The sequence below is a fragment of the Phodopus roborovskii genome, unplaced genomic scaffold, assembly GCF_943737965.1.
Source record: "Phodopus roborovskii unplaced genomic scaffold, PHOROB, whole genome shotgun sequence".
Taxonomy (NCBI): domain Eukaryota; kingdom Metazoa; phylum Chordata; class Mammalia; order Rodentia; family Cricetidae; genus Phodopus; species Phodopus roborovskii.
In genome coordinates, this window is record NW_026126406.1 from 76,756 (window position 1) to 91,595 (window position 14,840).

General features: G+C 44.7%; 1 protein-coding gene across 1 annotated transcript; it reads right to left on the reverse strand.

Moving 5' to 3' along the window:
• Positions 1-2,657: 2,657 nt before the first annotated feature.
• Positions 2,658-9,634, reverse strand: LOC127218720 (ribonuclease SLFN12). The gene is made up of 2 exons (XM_051179717.1): positions 9,394-9,634; positions 2,658-5,051 (listed from the first exon to the last, which is right to left on the reverse strand). Exon 2 carries the CDS (start codon positions 5,025-5,027, stop codon positions 3,921-3,923), a length of 1,107 nt encoding a protein of 368 aa, XP_051035674.1. The 5' UTR covers positions 5,028-5,051; positions 9,394-9,634; the 3' UTR covers positions 2,658-3,920.
• Positions 9,635-14,840: the final 5,206 nt, after the last annotated feature.

Consider the following 14,840-nt stretch of genomic DNA (forward strand, 5'->3'; position numbering starts at 1 on the left):
CTCAGGAGGCAGAGGCAGGCAGATCTCTTGAGTTTGAGGCCAGCCTCATCTACAGATTGAGTTCCAGGCAGGCTCCAAAGCAATACAGAGAAACCCTGTCTTGAAAGACCAACCAACCAACCAAACAAACAAACAAAAAAAGCTACACCAGTAAGTGGAGGTCTCAGGGTCATGGAGGCTACTAGAAAGGGCAAGTAGACAAGGAGATGCCTGACTGATTCTCTGGTTGGCGCTAGCACTTTTGTCTTTTCATCTTGTTTACTTTTTCCATTTCCTTACTGAAAAACACTTCTTGAGCAACTCAGAATTATTGGACATGTAAGGTAACTCCCCAACACGCCTGGAGTGGAGGCTCTCTCCTTCAGTCCCAGCAGTCTGGGGAACTGAGGTATGGGATTGCTGCATATCGGAGGTCATTCTGGGCTACATAGTGAGTCAAAGTCTGAAAATGTTTTAAAGTACCCCCTTCCAGTTCCGTGAAATGCCATTTCTGGACATAACAAGGCTGCTGTACTCATGGGCCCAGAGCAACTGTGAGCATCTCCCTAAGACCTGCTTAAGGTCAAGCCAGTCACTTCAGCGTGGATGGGGAGGGAATTGTGAGCCTCCATCCTAGAGAAGGTATTGGCTACTGATGGCTTCTGGAGGCAGTGTCGTAGGGTTTCTATTGCTGTGATGAAACACTATGACTGTTGTTCTTTTATTACAGTTGTAGGAATAAGGCTGGGGAGGGTGGGGGTGGTCCCATGTGGGGGTCCCAAGTGAGTGAGTGGGGTGTCCCGAGGTAAGGGACCATGGGGAAGAGCTTAGCAAGTTCCATAGCAGGTGAGGGTGACTGAGGCGGAGGGAATAACATGCCAGGCAGATAGAGCTTAAATGACTTTTAAAGGGGCCCTTTACACCTACCTGCATGTACTCATGTACTCATGGAAGCCTGGGCTAACCAGAGTACCGCCTGAGTGCATTCTGCCAGGTGAAAGGGGCAGGCCAGCATAATGCCTGAATCCTTACAATGACCAAAGCAAACTGGGGAGGAATGGGTTTGTTTGACTTACACTTCCACATTGTAATCTGTAATTGAAAGAAATTAGGACAGGAATTCAAACAGGGCAGGAACCTGGAGGCAGGAGCTGGTGCAGAGTCCATGGAGGAGTGCTGCTTCCTGGCTGGCTCCCCATGGCTGCTAAGTCTGCTTTGTTGTGGAACCCAGGCCCTCCAGGCCCTCTACCATCAATCACAAATGAAGAAAATGCACCACAAGGAAAGCGGACAGCCAATCTTGAGGAGACATTTTCTTAATTAAGGTTCCCTCCTCTCAGATGACTAGCTGTGATGTCAGGTTGACATAAAACTGTCCAGCACAAGGGACAATCATTTTTGATCATAGATCAAGCTTGCCCATGCTTAAGCAGGCAGCACTTATTGGTCTCAGTGGATTATGTTTTAAAGAGATGAGGGGAAGATGGGAAGGACACAGCTCAAGAGCAGTTTGAGTTTGATATGCTCAAGATGCATTGTTCAATGTATGAAATTGTCAAGAAATATAAAAATCATTTTTTTAAAAAGATACTAGAATCACAACAACAGAAATCGTCATCTCTTTTCATCTTCTTGCCCTGATCCACTCCATAGAGGATAATAACAGTTTGCTGTATGTGTAAATTAGTGCAATCATGAAACAAAACTGTGTGAAGATTACTAAAAACAAAACAAAACACCTACCACAGGATGAGTCTGCACTAACCCTGTGCCAAAGCCTGAAGGGATCCAAGTCAGTAGATGACAGGAACACCGGCACATCCCTGTCACCTGGAGAATTGTTCACAATAGACCAGATGTGGAAATAGGACAGATGCCCATCAACAGTGGAATGGATAAAGGAACTGTGACCTTGTTTACAATGAGGTTTGATGTAACCACATGAAAATGAAGCAACACCATCTTTCCGAAAAGAGAGGCTGTACCTTGAGATCCTTATGTTGAGTGAAATAAGCCAGTCCTAGAATGAGAAATATGGGTGATTTTCTCTCAGGAAGAATCCAGATTTATTTGGAAGGAAGACCAGGACTGAAGGGAAAGGAGGGAAAGAGAATAAGAAGAGGAGGGGAAAGGATGTGGGATGGGGGAATGCCAAGGAAGGGGCAAAGGGGGACTGGGGCGAGAGAGGAAATATAAATGAGAAAGGTGACTGCTACCGAATGCTCCTCTCCGAGATTCCCATGTTTCCAGGAGGAGAAAGAATGAGATTGTCTCTCTTGCATCTGCAGTTTTTTAGTTGCTGTTAACTCAAACAAAACAGCACATATTGGGATGGCATATGCAAACACTGTCCAGTAACTTTGGGCAAGACAGGATCTGCTTACATCTCCTAGATTCTGTACTCAGCAACTGCCACTCTTCATGGAAGACACAATTGTCACCCATGCCATTATCTCACAGTAACCCATGGGGAAATGATGGGAAACGAATGCTTCTGTCTTGCTTTGCTCTGTGGTCAAGTTGTCTGAAGGGCTGGAACCCTCCCTTGCCCTGGGCTTTAAGACTTCATGAAGTGAAATATTAACCCACACCCTCTTCCTCTGCCAACAGCCTAAGCTCAGGCTGTGGCAGGAAGTCAGTAGGACACAGAGGACATGCTGCACTACCAGCCCCCTCCCTGCTCATAGGCACCAAGGACCTGCTGTAACTAGGCTGTGACCTGGAAGATGCTCTGTCTGCCATGTGGGAAACTGCAGAGTGGGAAGGGGCTGTGGAACATCAGCCCAAATGGGCAGCAGATGGAGTGTGCCTATGATGACAACTCAGCCAAAATGCATCTGGATACAGAGACAAATAAAGTAAAAAACAACTGTGGCTCATTCTGTTGTATCAGAGAGAATAAAAATGGGTCTTCTTTTATGGTTCTCTACTTGTTAATTTTTCTGTAGTGCAGTCCTATAGAATTTTTTGGTGACAATTACATTTTTAAATTTCTTAGTGTATATAATGCATTTTTCTGAACATCTCCTGCTATTTAACTCACTTGAGTAAACATTAGGCTTTAAATAAAGGTTTTAGTACCGAAGAGGAATAATCTTAGTTGATACAAGATACTATAAGTGTATTCCTTCTTCTCAACGTAAATCAGGCAATTACTGTCAACATGGAGCTGCATGGCACTCATTGTGCTGTGGGCAGAGAGGCACAGAGGATGACATGGACTTTGGAGTCCGGCAGCCTTGGCTTTGGACCCTGGAGTTGGAATTTTCCGTAGGATGCTTGTCATTTAAAGTCAAAACTTTCTCAACTCTGACCTAGAGCTAATGGGGCCCAAAATCATTGGACAGTTTCTCACAAAGAAGATTGTCCACTGTGAGCACATTGTTGAGGCTTTTCTTTGTTTATCTATTTATTGAAAAAGCTGTGGAAAACAGAAGATGGCGGCTGGTGAAGCACTGATAGGCATGGGAGGAGATGGCAGCAGCAGCTGGGAGCTGAGCAGATTCGGAGTTGCTGGTGTTGATCTGGCCTCATTAGAGGCTTTTCTTTTGCAAACCTGACACACCAGCAATGCCCATTTCTCATAATAAACTCTAGGGCTGTCTATTGTCTAACAACGTGACTGAAAGGGAAGAGGGTTCAGGGAGAAAAGTCAACGGGAAAGGGGTGGGGATGAATCAGCTAACAACGGAGGCAAGATGGCTGAAGAAATGCCTACTGCTTGGGATGGAGCCCGAGTGGGGAGATGTGGGAGCTTTCTTTACACACAAGTAGAGGTGGCTGGGTAATATCCAGGGTGAGAGGAAGCTATGCCCTGGGTAAATGGCAGAAGCAGTTGAGACGTCTGGGCTCCACTGTGGATCACCGAGTAAAGTCAGGACAAATGACCTTGCTCCAAATCCCAAAGAAAGTCTTCCAACTAGCAACTAGCAAATTGTATTCTAAATGTTAAGTTCCCTTCTTGACTCTAACCTGCTAGCCATCTGATGCTTGACCCATTCCTCCGCGGTAAACCTCTTCAAACAGCCATCTTCCACATGCCAGGAATCAGGATTTTTAATGAACACAGCACAGCAGAATCTCTCCACTCTGAGCGCACAGACATATGAACACACAGTTCCCTGTCTGTGGACTTGAATAAATTTGCATGTGTACTTTATCTTCTCCTGCTCCTCACAGAAGTGAGTGACAGGCAGCCGTTGGATATACTTCTCTATTTCACTCTCTAGATGCACCAGATCATTCTCATTGGCTTTAAAACCAATTATTTGCTTTTTCTCTTCATCCAAACCAATAAACAGATATCCTCCGTCAGTGTTGGCAAATGCAGAGACAATTCGAGGGAGAGCGTCTTTAACTCGTTGTACCACCTTATCTGTTCCAAATGACTTATATTCAACATTTTTGGATTCACTAAAGGAGAATTTTGCCATTTCTGTGAGTATAGTCTGGTCAAAAAAAGCAGCAGCCAGCTCTTGCACATGGAGTTCTTCTTGAACATAGAGAGCTTCTTGCCCGAGTTCTTCTAAAACATCTTCACCAGGCATTTTGTCAAGCAACCTCTTTATTGGCGATCTTAGTCCAGGGTTGGCTTTGTCTTTGAAGAATTGCAGAGCAGTATGCAAGTCCATTTGAGCACAGGAGGTCCCATTTCTTATGTACAAATTGGTTGCAATGGTGGCAAGCTGCAAACCAGAGATATCCGGACTCCACGATTTCACAGAGATGAAAAAGTAGCCTCTTTCCTGCTTGAAATCTAGGTATCTCTGAACAAGTGGCGAAATAGCCCTCAAAGAGGTATCCAAATCTTTCCATAGTCCATAACTGTTGAAATTATAGTCCCCATTTTCAATAAGAGCCTTTACCATGCCCCCTCTAGAATTCAGCAGAGCACACACAGCTCTTAAAATCCTTGTATTCTGTTTCTTAGGAGAAACCTTCGTTTCCTCCTTACTTTTTACCCCAAGAGTGATTTTTCCTAGGTTTAGAACCACCAGCTCAGGGGTGCTTTCAGGATCTATGGTGATGTCCATTTGCTCAGCAGCCATTCTGTCCCCAAACTGAAATTCTTCCTGTAAGACAGACAGCCGTTAGAATAAGGTTGAATAGGACAGAGGAAATTCTGCACTGAGAAGCTAACAGCAAAATTGTTTGCTGGATGTTTCATGGTATGGAGCAGTGTGCAGTTGCGGGGTGGTGGTGGTGGTGGTGGTGGTGGAAATAGGTTATCTGGGAATAGATTTTTAGACCATGATAACGTATATATGTATTGATTTCTCAGGTATTTTGTTGTGCATCATTATGATCCTTCTGTATTTTAACCTCATTTTATCAGTGATTTATCTCCTTCCTAAAATTCAATATAATATAACTTGAATTCTGTGCCTCTTCTTTCACTAAACTGCAAGGGCAATTTTCCTATGTTTTCAGGGCTTTTTAAGAAGAAGAGGTTTATTATGAAACCACCTATACTTTTTTTTTTTTAATAATCTCAGATGTTCATTCATCAGTTGTCTACTTTCATAGAGAGTCTCTTAGCAAAATTGCCCTTGGGGACCTAGAGTAAAACAACAGAGCAGATGAATTATCTTCTTTCTGACACTAAATTTCAGTCACAAACTTTGACCATTGATCTGAAGTGTACAGACTGGGTTGTGGTCCAGAGAGGTGGGGTTCTTATAGTTAAAACAGAATCACTAGCCTCCAGTGTTTCCTACCTTTCAAAATTCATGTTGTGTTCCTACTCTTGTGGTGATGATGCCTATGGGAAGTTGCTAGGTCAAGAAGGTAGAATCATCTAATGGTCCTAAGATTCTGATAAATGTACTGGAGATAGCTAAGCTCACCAACACTACATCATGTCACTGTGAGACACTGGCAGTCTTCAAAGAAAACAAGATTGCCTCTAGATCCTGACCATGATGGCATCTTCATTTTTTACTTCTGCCCTCTACACTGCAAGAACAAAATGTTTATTATTTATAACCCACCAAGCCTATGTCACTTTGTCATATCAGGTGGAATGACACAGGCAGCCGCCTCAGTCTCACCTGCTGGTGTTTTCCTTTTAAGAACCATCAGGGTACATTTTCCCTACAGACAGAGAACTAAAAAGAATGTGACATTTTTTGAACTATTTTTGTTGTTGCTATTGGCTTAAGATCTTATTCATTTTTATTGTATACATATGGGTGTTTTGCATACATGTGTATCTGTTACTGCGCGTGTGGTGTTCACAGAAGACAGATTCAGATCGTCTGAGACAGGATGTTAGCCTGCAGGTGGGTGCTGGGAACAGATCCCCCATCCTCTGCAAGAGCAGCCAGCCAGTGCTCTTAACCACTCAGCCATCTTTCTAGCCTGAGATCTCCCAGCTTTGAATGTGGCTTCATCTTGATTGGGTATACATATTGTTGCCATCAACCTCTGACTTTTAATTCAGTGGGTTTCTGGATTTTTAACATTTCTGTGGAAGAAAGAGAACTCAGGAGGGCTGTCTTTCTTTCTTCCTGCCTAGTGTGGGCTCTAACTCCTAAGCAATCCTCCTGCCTTAGTCTCCTGAATAACTGTGACCAGAGAAACATTCTTCTCCCTAGCACTGAAGTTAATATTCTGGTATTTGTTTTAATTTGCATCTATAAGTTCTTCCCCCTATTGTTATGGGTGGATGATTGTGTCATATGTAACAGCATTATAAAACCACACTTGAGGATGGGGGAGGGCTCAGTGAAAGGACACTAGCCTGATAAGTACTGCACACTTGGTTAATCCCCAATGTATAATAAAGTAAAATATTATACAGAGTCAACATTTTATGAACATGAACTCATCATGGTTTGACATCCTAACAAAAACTGAAAGAGAAAATTTGGAATCTTGCTTCCCATGGGATCGCATATTATTCAAGTCAGTTTTGTATAATATCATTAACTCTTTTTAAAACTACTCTATCCTGCAGCATAATACCATATGTAGTATCCATGTGTTTGTTAATAAAGGAGTGCCTTGTTACTGTAACTACACTAGTATCATGGTTCAGAGTGACTGAGGCTTGGGCATGCTAGTCACATCTGATTTTTCACTAAGCCCAAGAGTTCCCTCATGGAGTCCCTATACACGGTCTAGTTCAGGCATCTATAAAGACCTGCTAGAATGGAGTGGGAAGCCAGAACAGGTAGACAGAATGGAGCCAGACTCCAGAAAGTTTAGAGTGGAACTCTGAAGGAGCAAACTCATGTGATGAAGGAGTTGAAATTTCTGGAAATAAAGATTTAGGCTAAACCATGATGCCACACCGGGCCTTCTGCCTCAGGTGTGTAAACTAGCTAAGCATCATCTGAGCTCATACATCTGTGTGCACGGAGAGAGATGCTTCTGACGTTAGGCTAACTGTCCAAGTGATGAGACAGCTGAGGAACTAGCAAATCCTTCCCTGGAGGATGGCATCAGTCTTTATCGGATTTATCTCAGGAAAGTCTACAGGGCTCCAGGCTCCATCTAATGCCTTTAGGAGAACACTCTGTGACTGCAAACCTAGAACACACCATGTACAGCATCCCTCAGGGTTGCCTAGGAACTCAAAGGTGCCTTCTTGACAGAACTTCATTCAAAGAGGCCATGGGGGGTGGGGATGGGCGAGAGAAAGCTTTTGAACCTGACCAAGACATTTCAGAGGAAGTGAGGCTGAGGCCACCAAAGTCCTGACTCCTGGCCAGGGAACACAAATGGGGCGAGGCAGACACAGCCATCTGTGTTGAGTTCAAAGCTCCACAACAGTCTCAGTGTGACGATGCTGTGCATATTGTGTTGTGCTGATCTTTCTTCTCCTCATTATGGTGAGTTCATGTTGCCTGGCTCCTATTTCCTCCTTGGGAGGGCTACCCCAAACTTTGGACCATTTTCCCTGAGGGCCTGCCAAAAGATAGCTTCACCCTCACAGCAAGGGAAGTGGGGAACTGGGTAGGGGAGTGGGGAAGATGTGGTTGCCTATCATCTCAGCACTTGCAAAGCTGAGTTTGAAGACAACCTGTGCTATATTTTAGTAAGATTCTGTCTGTTACAGTCTGCTTGCAGGAGGTAGGTATTGGGGTGGCGATATAGGAAGGGGAGGAGACCAACACACCAGAGAAAAGAAAACCGAAAGTATAAGAAGGCCAGGGGAAAACATAGTTTCGTTTCTTCCCAGTTAGACGCTTGGAAGTCCCACCCTGTTCTATGCACTGCTGAGCAGTACCTGTTCCTCATTTCCTCCCAGCCCCTCCTTTCAGCACCCCTGAATCAGACCCTGCCTGAAGCCAACACACATCTGGTTCACTTGCCAATATCTAAAGGAGACAGGAACCACAACTGGGTCCCAAAATCCTGAAGGAGAATGTTCATGTCCTTGGTAAATTTGGAACGCAGGGGGAATTGTAGTTATATCATCTTATAGAGAATCTTTTGAGTTTGTATGGGACCAGGGCTATATCACCTCAACTTTTGTGACTATGAAAATTTTCTATGATTTAAACCCTCTCCTCTGGGCATCTATCTGGAAAACAGTCCTTAACTACTAAGCTGGACTCTGGAGCCCACCATTTCTAGTGCCTGAATGAAACTCCTCCCACAAGATTTGCACTGGTTTAAACACTAGTTGTTTCTTTTAAAATTCTTCAGAGTGTACATTGGAGAAAATTCTCTCTGAGCTGAACTCAGGACTTTGGCTGCTGATGTCTTTGGCAGGAAATGAATGGCATTCAGACCCATGCCCCTAGTTCTGGAATCAGTGCAGGTTGAAAGAAAGGCACAGAGTTGGGGGGTAGGGCATAGTAGTGAAAGAAGCTGTTTCTTGGGAAAGAAATAACCCTGGACCATTCCCTGCTAGGATGATGCTTTGCCTCCCGCTTGGGAGCTTAATGCCCTCACTCTAGATAAAGACCCTTCAGCGCTTTCAGGTTCTTAGATCTTTAGTTCTGGGATGCAGTTCCTCCCTGCCTCATGACAAATTTCCCCTAACTCCCCACAGAGTTGGGTCTCCAGGAAGATAGAGCTCCCTCAGAAGGGCTTGGCATACACAGACCTGACCTGTGCATAATCTTCTCCCTGCCCTACTGGCCCCACCTTGACCCTCAGTACCCAGACTTCCTCTATCAGGGATCTGTAAGTACCCCGACTCAAGCAGAATGAGGGCCTTCACTCTCATCCCATACTCCCAAAGCTTCCAAGCCCTCAGCATCTGTGAAGAGGCTATGAAAGTGCCAAGGCTCCCCAGAAAGGAGACAAAGCCACCAGGTTCCTCTCTAGGTCCATGGGTTGCACTGGAAGCCCCCCACCTCATCCCAGGTCCAGCAGAGTGAATTCTGGGTCAGCATGGAGAAAAAAGAGGGCTAAAGATGTTGAGATGGAGGATGCTGCCAGGAAGTATGGCTCACTTACCTAAGAGCTGTTCCAATGAAACTCAGCCAGGGGCTTGAAGCCTACTGTGCTGTAGACACCTGCTGGACGAAACAGCAAAGTTCAAGCTTGGGGACAGACTCCTGCAGCAGGGGCTTGGTCTCTGTCACCAGATATCCTCAGCAACTAGATTTGAGAGTGCCAAGCTACAGTGCTCGTGGTCACTCTAACCTTTCCTCTTTGTGTACCTTTGCGGTGTGGACAGATTCCTCCACTCTCAGTACTGATTTCAGTCCTGGAGAACCCGTGTTTCATTGGTCAGCGTCAATCCAGGAAGTGTGAGGACTCTCTAAGCTCTTTGATCCCTTTCTGTGCTTGTCATTCAGCCTGACAAAAATTGAGGAACTGGGCTTCTAGACTTGGGACCTTGGCCTTCATAACTTTATCCAAATGCACAGGGTAAAGCTGTGTCTGCACCCAGTCAGAGCAGATGACATTAGGGACAGACAAGAACACCTGTCACAACTTACAAGGAAAGGAACACAGGGAGGGAGAGGGAGCCAGGGGAGACAGAGTGGGCTGATGACTCATGAGGTGCAAGATGCATCTCCTAGCTCTTTGGGAAGATGGGTTTCTTGGGGACACTCCAAAGGCTGCCCTAGGCAGACAAGTTTCATCTACCACTTTTTTGTGCCCTCTCTTAGGATAATTATGGTAACTCAAGCTTCTCTGACTCACTGCTTTTTAACAGCCACAAAGTGTGAGGAGAAAGATCAGGCTGTAGAGTTGAGAGAAGGGGTGAGAAGTAAGAAAACAGAGGCAGTGAGGAGGTAGGCAGGAAGTTAGGCAAAGGTGAGAGGCCAGGGATGGCCAGGGAGCAAGAGGCAGGACCTCAGAATCCCCAGCTGTGGGTGCTTCTCCATCAATCAACCTCAGGCTGGTAAATGTGGCAGCATCAGCATCTGGCCTGTGATCTCTTGTGCATGGGCTTTCTCTCTCTCTCTCTCTCTCTCTCTCTCTCTCTCTCTCTCTCTCTCTCTCTCTCTCCTCCCCTCTCTCTCGGAGGAAGGATCAGGTCAGAAGGACAGAGAAGGACTGTGGTGGTTTGTTATTGTTCTAAGTTGTTCCCCAATAAAACACCCATTTGTCATTTATCTTGGGTCTAGTGAACTCATGACACCCATGCCTTCAGGTAAAAGAGCCTGTGGATGACTCAAGCTCCCTTGCTCAAGACACCCCAGTCAAGGGAAGGCTAGTGGATCAGAAGCTTGGCTTCTGCATCTTCCCGGTGCTCCTCCCCCCACCTTAGGTAGAACAAATGTTCATATGGCTCACTTGTCACATACCTGCAGTTACTGCAACGATGCTGCATGCATTCTGATGCCTCCTGGCCTTTCCACCACTGCAATGTTCCTGCACTGCTGGGTCCTCAGAGGAAATTATGCCCAAGGCCTTGAACCTAAACTTGATCTACCAATGCAAACTTGTGTCCACCTGCTTATATAAGTGCCTTTGATGGACAGGCTTTCCAACTCCTGGCATTGCCAGAATTTATCATTTTCCTGAGTCATTGAAATTCCAGCTTTCATCTCACATGTGGCCAAACATTTAAACATTTATGGGTATCATATATGTTATATATGTAACATATGCATACTCATACATACATCATGGAATGTCCTTCAGGTGAAAAAAAATGAAAGTATGTCATTTGCAGGATGGAAAACAGAAAAGACTAGAAAAAATCATCATGGTGAATAGAATAAGTCAGACCCAGAAATGCAAATATTTCTTACTTCCTCATCTATATGAAAGTTCGCTTTTTGTTGAGTGAGGGCAGTGTCTAAAAGTGAGAGGATGAAAAGTGAGAGAAGATGGAGAGGGCCAAAGGATGATAAGTGTTAAGTGTTTTCTTTCATTTGCAGAATCCACTTCTGTGTACAGACATATATGTGGACACCACAGGGGGACTGTGGGACTAGTAAGGTGACCATCAGGAGAGAGGAGCTAGGAAGGAGGATAATGGAGAGATGAATGTGAGCGATGTACAATGGCATGTAGGTGTGAATACATAATGAGGCACATGTAGGTGTGAATACATAATGAGGCACATGTAGGTGTGAACACATAATGAGGCACATTTTTTTATATGTTGGCTAAAAATCATTTCAACCCAAACAAACGTGGCTATCCCAGCTCCTCCAGATCTGTGTGTACAACAGCAGGAGGCCTGTCTCAGGGCTCAGAAGGGTCACCTGGTCACCTTGGAAAACATCTCCTAACAATTTGCAATATACTGAAGAGAAATCAAGACAGGCTTGAAGGAGAGCCACACATATACTCATCCACATTCTCTCTCACACAAATAAATACATTTAATTAAAAAACCTTAAGAGTTTTTGGTTTTTAGTTCTAGAGGCTAAGCAAACATGGGGCTAGCAAATGCTAACATGCTTTTGTCCACTGATTAAAGCTACACCTTGAGCCTAGGTTGACATAGCAAAGTCAGCCAGTATTAGAAGAATAAACATTGTGCTGCCTCCTTAGTCTTCTTTGTTGCAGTAGGAGATACCAGAGACTGAGTGTCTTAATAGAAATTCATTTCCCACAGTTCCTGTGGTTAGGGAGTCCAGGACCAAGATTAAGCAGAGCAGGGCTCATTCAGAGGCCTCTTTCCTTAGCTGCCAGTCATCCTGTGCCCTCGTGGTCACCTGTACATAAGGACAGGGAAGCAAGTGCTCTGGCATGTCACCTCATAAGGACACTAGTGTCCATGTGATGTTCCACCCTTAGGACTTGGTTTAACTTCACTCACTTCCTTAGTGGCATCATGTCCACATTAGGGCTTCAAAATAGGAACGAGGTGGGTGAAGATGACTCATTCAGCTTATAGCACTGGCCCATGACATTATTGATAAGATGATGACTAATCTTCAATGTTAGCCTGGTTGCACTTAGAAGTTTCTAGGGCACACATCTCTGCTTTTTTTCAGTGAGAAAGTTTCCAAGAAGGTTTAGCTAGGAGGCATGACCCACCCTGGTATGGGGTCTTTATCCCATGGTCTGGTGTCCTGGGATGAATAAACAGGGAAGTGCACCAGGAAACTAGCATTTGCTTCTCTCTGACTGCTCAATTTGCACACAGTATGACCTGTCACCTCATACTGCATCCCTTATAACTAGAGGCCCTCTTATCAGCAGTCCGTCCTTGCCAAGATGGACTCTGCCCTCAGGATGATGTTACAGCAACCAGAAATATAACCAAAGTGTTCTTCAGAGGGCAACAAGCAGAACTAAGCTGTAAATGTGTAATAGACATTGATTGGCTTTGGTGGGGCTGGACTGATTCATAGGTATCCAACTTGGGCCACAGTAAGCAGGTGTCTGAGTTACACCCTGAGCAAACACTTTTATCTTTTGTTTATTTAAAACAAGATTTTGGCTGTAGCTTCGCTTGACTCTAGAACCTTATATAGTCTCTTGTTTGTCCTCTTAATGCTATATGCATGTACCATCAAACCTTACTGAACTAGATTAAAAATATTTAGATTTCTCTGCTTTTACATCATGTGTATGAAAGTTCTCTTTGTATGCATGTCTGTGTCACGGTGTGCACGTTGCCTGTAGAGGTCAGAAGACAGATCACAGCCCATGGACCTAAATTACAGATAGTTTTGAAGCACCATGTGAGGCTGGGAACTGACCTTGTTTTTTCTGAAAGAACAGTAAGTGTTCTGATAGAGCACTGAACCATCTCTCTACCCCAGTACTCACTGACTTTTAAAGACCCATGTTAGGGCTTGTGTATACTGTGAGTGTCGTGTTTTGCTCTTTATGAAAGCCTGGGATAGTGATTTTATAATTGCCTTATTATTTATTTGGAAAAATAAAAATTAGATTTTATCATCACAAAGCTAAGGCACTTAACACTTGTGTAGTTTGAGGCAAAAGGATCATGAATTCTTCTCATCCTCTCTGACCTACTGAGTTCAAGACTTGTCTGAACTACATAAGACCTACCTCAAAAAAAAAAAAAAAAAAAAAAAAACATGCTATCTCTCTTCATTTATCACAATAAGGTTTATTCTGAGTCATCCTAAAAACAAACTTTGAAGATGATATCTTTTTGGGGGATCACCTCTTTTGTGATCCCAAAGCTTTGGAGCAGGTGATGCTGAGACCTGCTCATTTTCTCCATGTTCAGTCTGAATATTGGTCCACTGAACCATAACAGTAATCACTTTTACTGGGGACTGTGAGCAGCTGTGAGTCTTTGCATTATCCAGTCCCACTGTAAGGGAAGAAAATGTCTTTATGAGACAGGCTGCAATGATAATCCATAAGGACCAGTATTTAGATAGCAGTTAGATTGAAAAGCACATCTCTGTTTTACAACTGAAGTAGTTGCTTTGCCATGGGTCCTGGGACATCTGCAACCATGGCCTTTGTCTTGGCTTTCAGTAAGCACAGGCTCCCTCCATGGGAATGGATATGACCTTAAATCCAACTGGAAAAATGATTGTACCCATTCTAGTCATGCCATTGCCACAGCAGAGGGCACATTATAGGTTCTATGGTAACTGGAAGTACAGTGGGCACCTTTGATTTTCATTTCTATATGTGATTTTATTTTAATGTTGCTCACCTATTCTGAGTGACACCAGGATGGAGACATAAGGGGCCTCACTAAGAAGACCCACAGATGCAATAGGGATAAAATATGCCTTCCTTAGGACAGCAATGGTGGCACACAGCTTTAATCTTTGCACTAGGGTGGCAAAGGTAGGCAGATTTCTGAGTGTGAGGCCAGTCTGGTCTACAGAGTGAATTCCAGGACAGACAGAGCTACACAGAGAAACTCTCTCTCAAAAAACAAACAAAAACCTGCTCCTGTCAATCTATCCCACACCCCCACAGCCATGGCCTCACCCACCCCATGATATCACCCTCCTCACTCCATCACTGAGATTTCAGCCAGTGGGCTACAGTAAGAATTTCCTCATAGACATCACAGTAAGCAGGTGTCTTGGTTAGGGTTCCTGTTGCTGCATGGACACACCATGACCAAAAGGCAAGTTTTGGGGGATGTACTTGGTTTACACTTCCACGGTGTAGTCAGCATTGAAGGAAGCTGGGACAAGAACTCAAACCATGCAGAAATATGGGGGCAGGAGCCGATGCAGAGGCTGGGTTCTCCTACATCAATCACTAGGTAAGAAATGTCCTATGCAGCTCTCCTGGGCAGCAGAGCCTGAAAGCTAGCCACGCCCATGACCAGCTGTGGCACCCAGGTGAGCTGGTCCTGCCACTCACAGGGGCATTGGGCAGAGCTGGCCCTGGTGGCACAGGTGCAAGGGAGTGGGTGGGCTGGCTGGCCATCCCAGCTGACCACCCAGGCCCAGATCCACAGAAATAAGTTGGCTCACCTCAGCATCTACCCCATCTGTGACCTTCTGGAACATGTGAAGGGGCTGGTCCTGAGGAACCAC

Coding starts and splice junctions, on each gene's coding strand:
- LOC127218720 (XM_051179717.1), bottom strand. CDS start 5,027: ATGGCTGCTGAGCAAATGGACATCACCATAGATCCTGAAAGCACCCCT.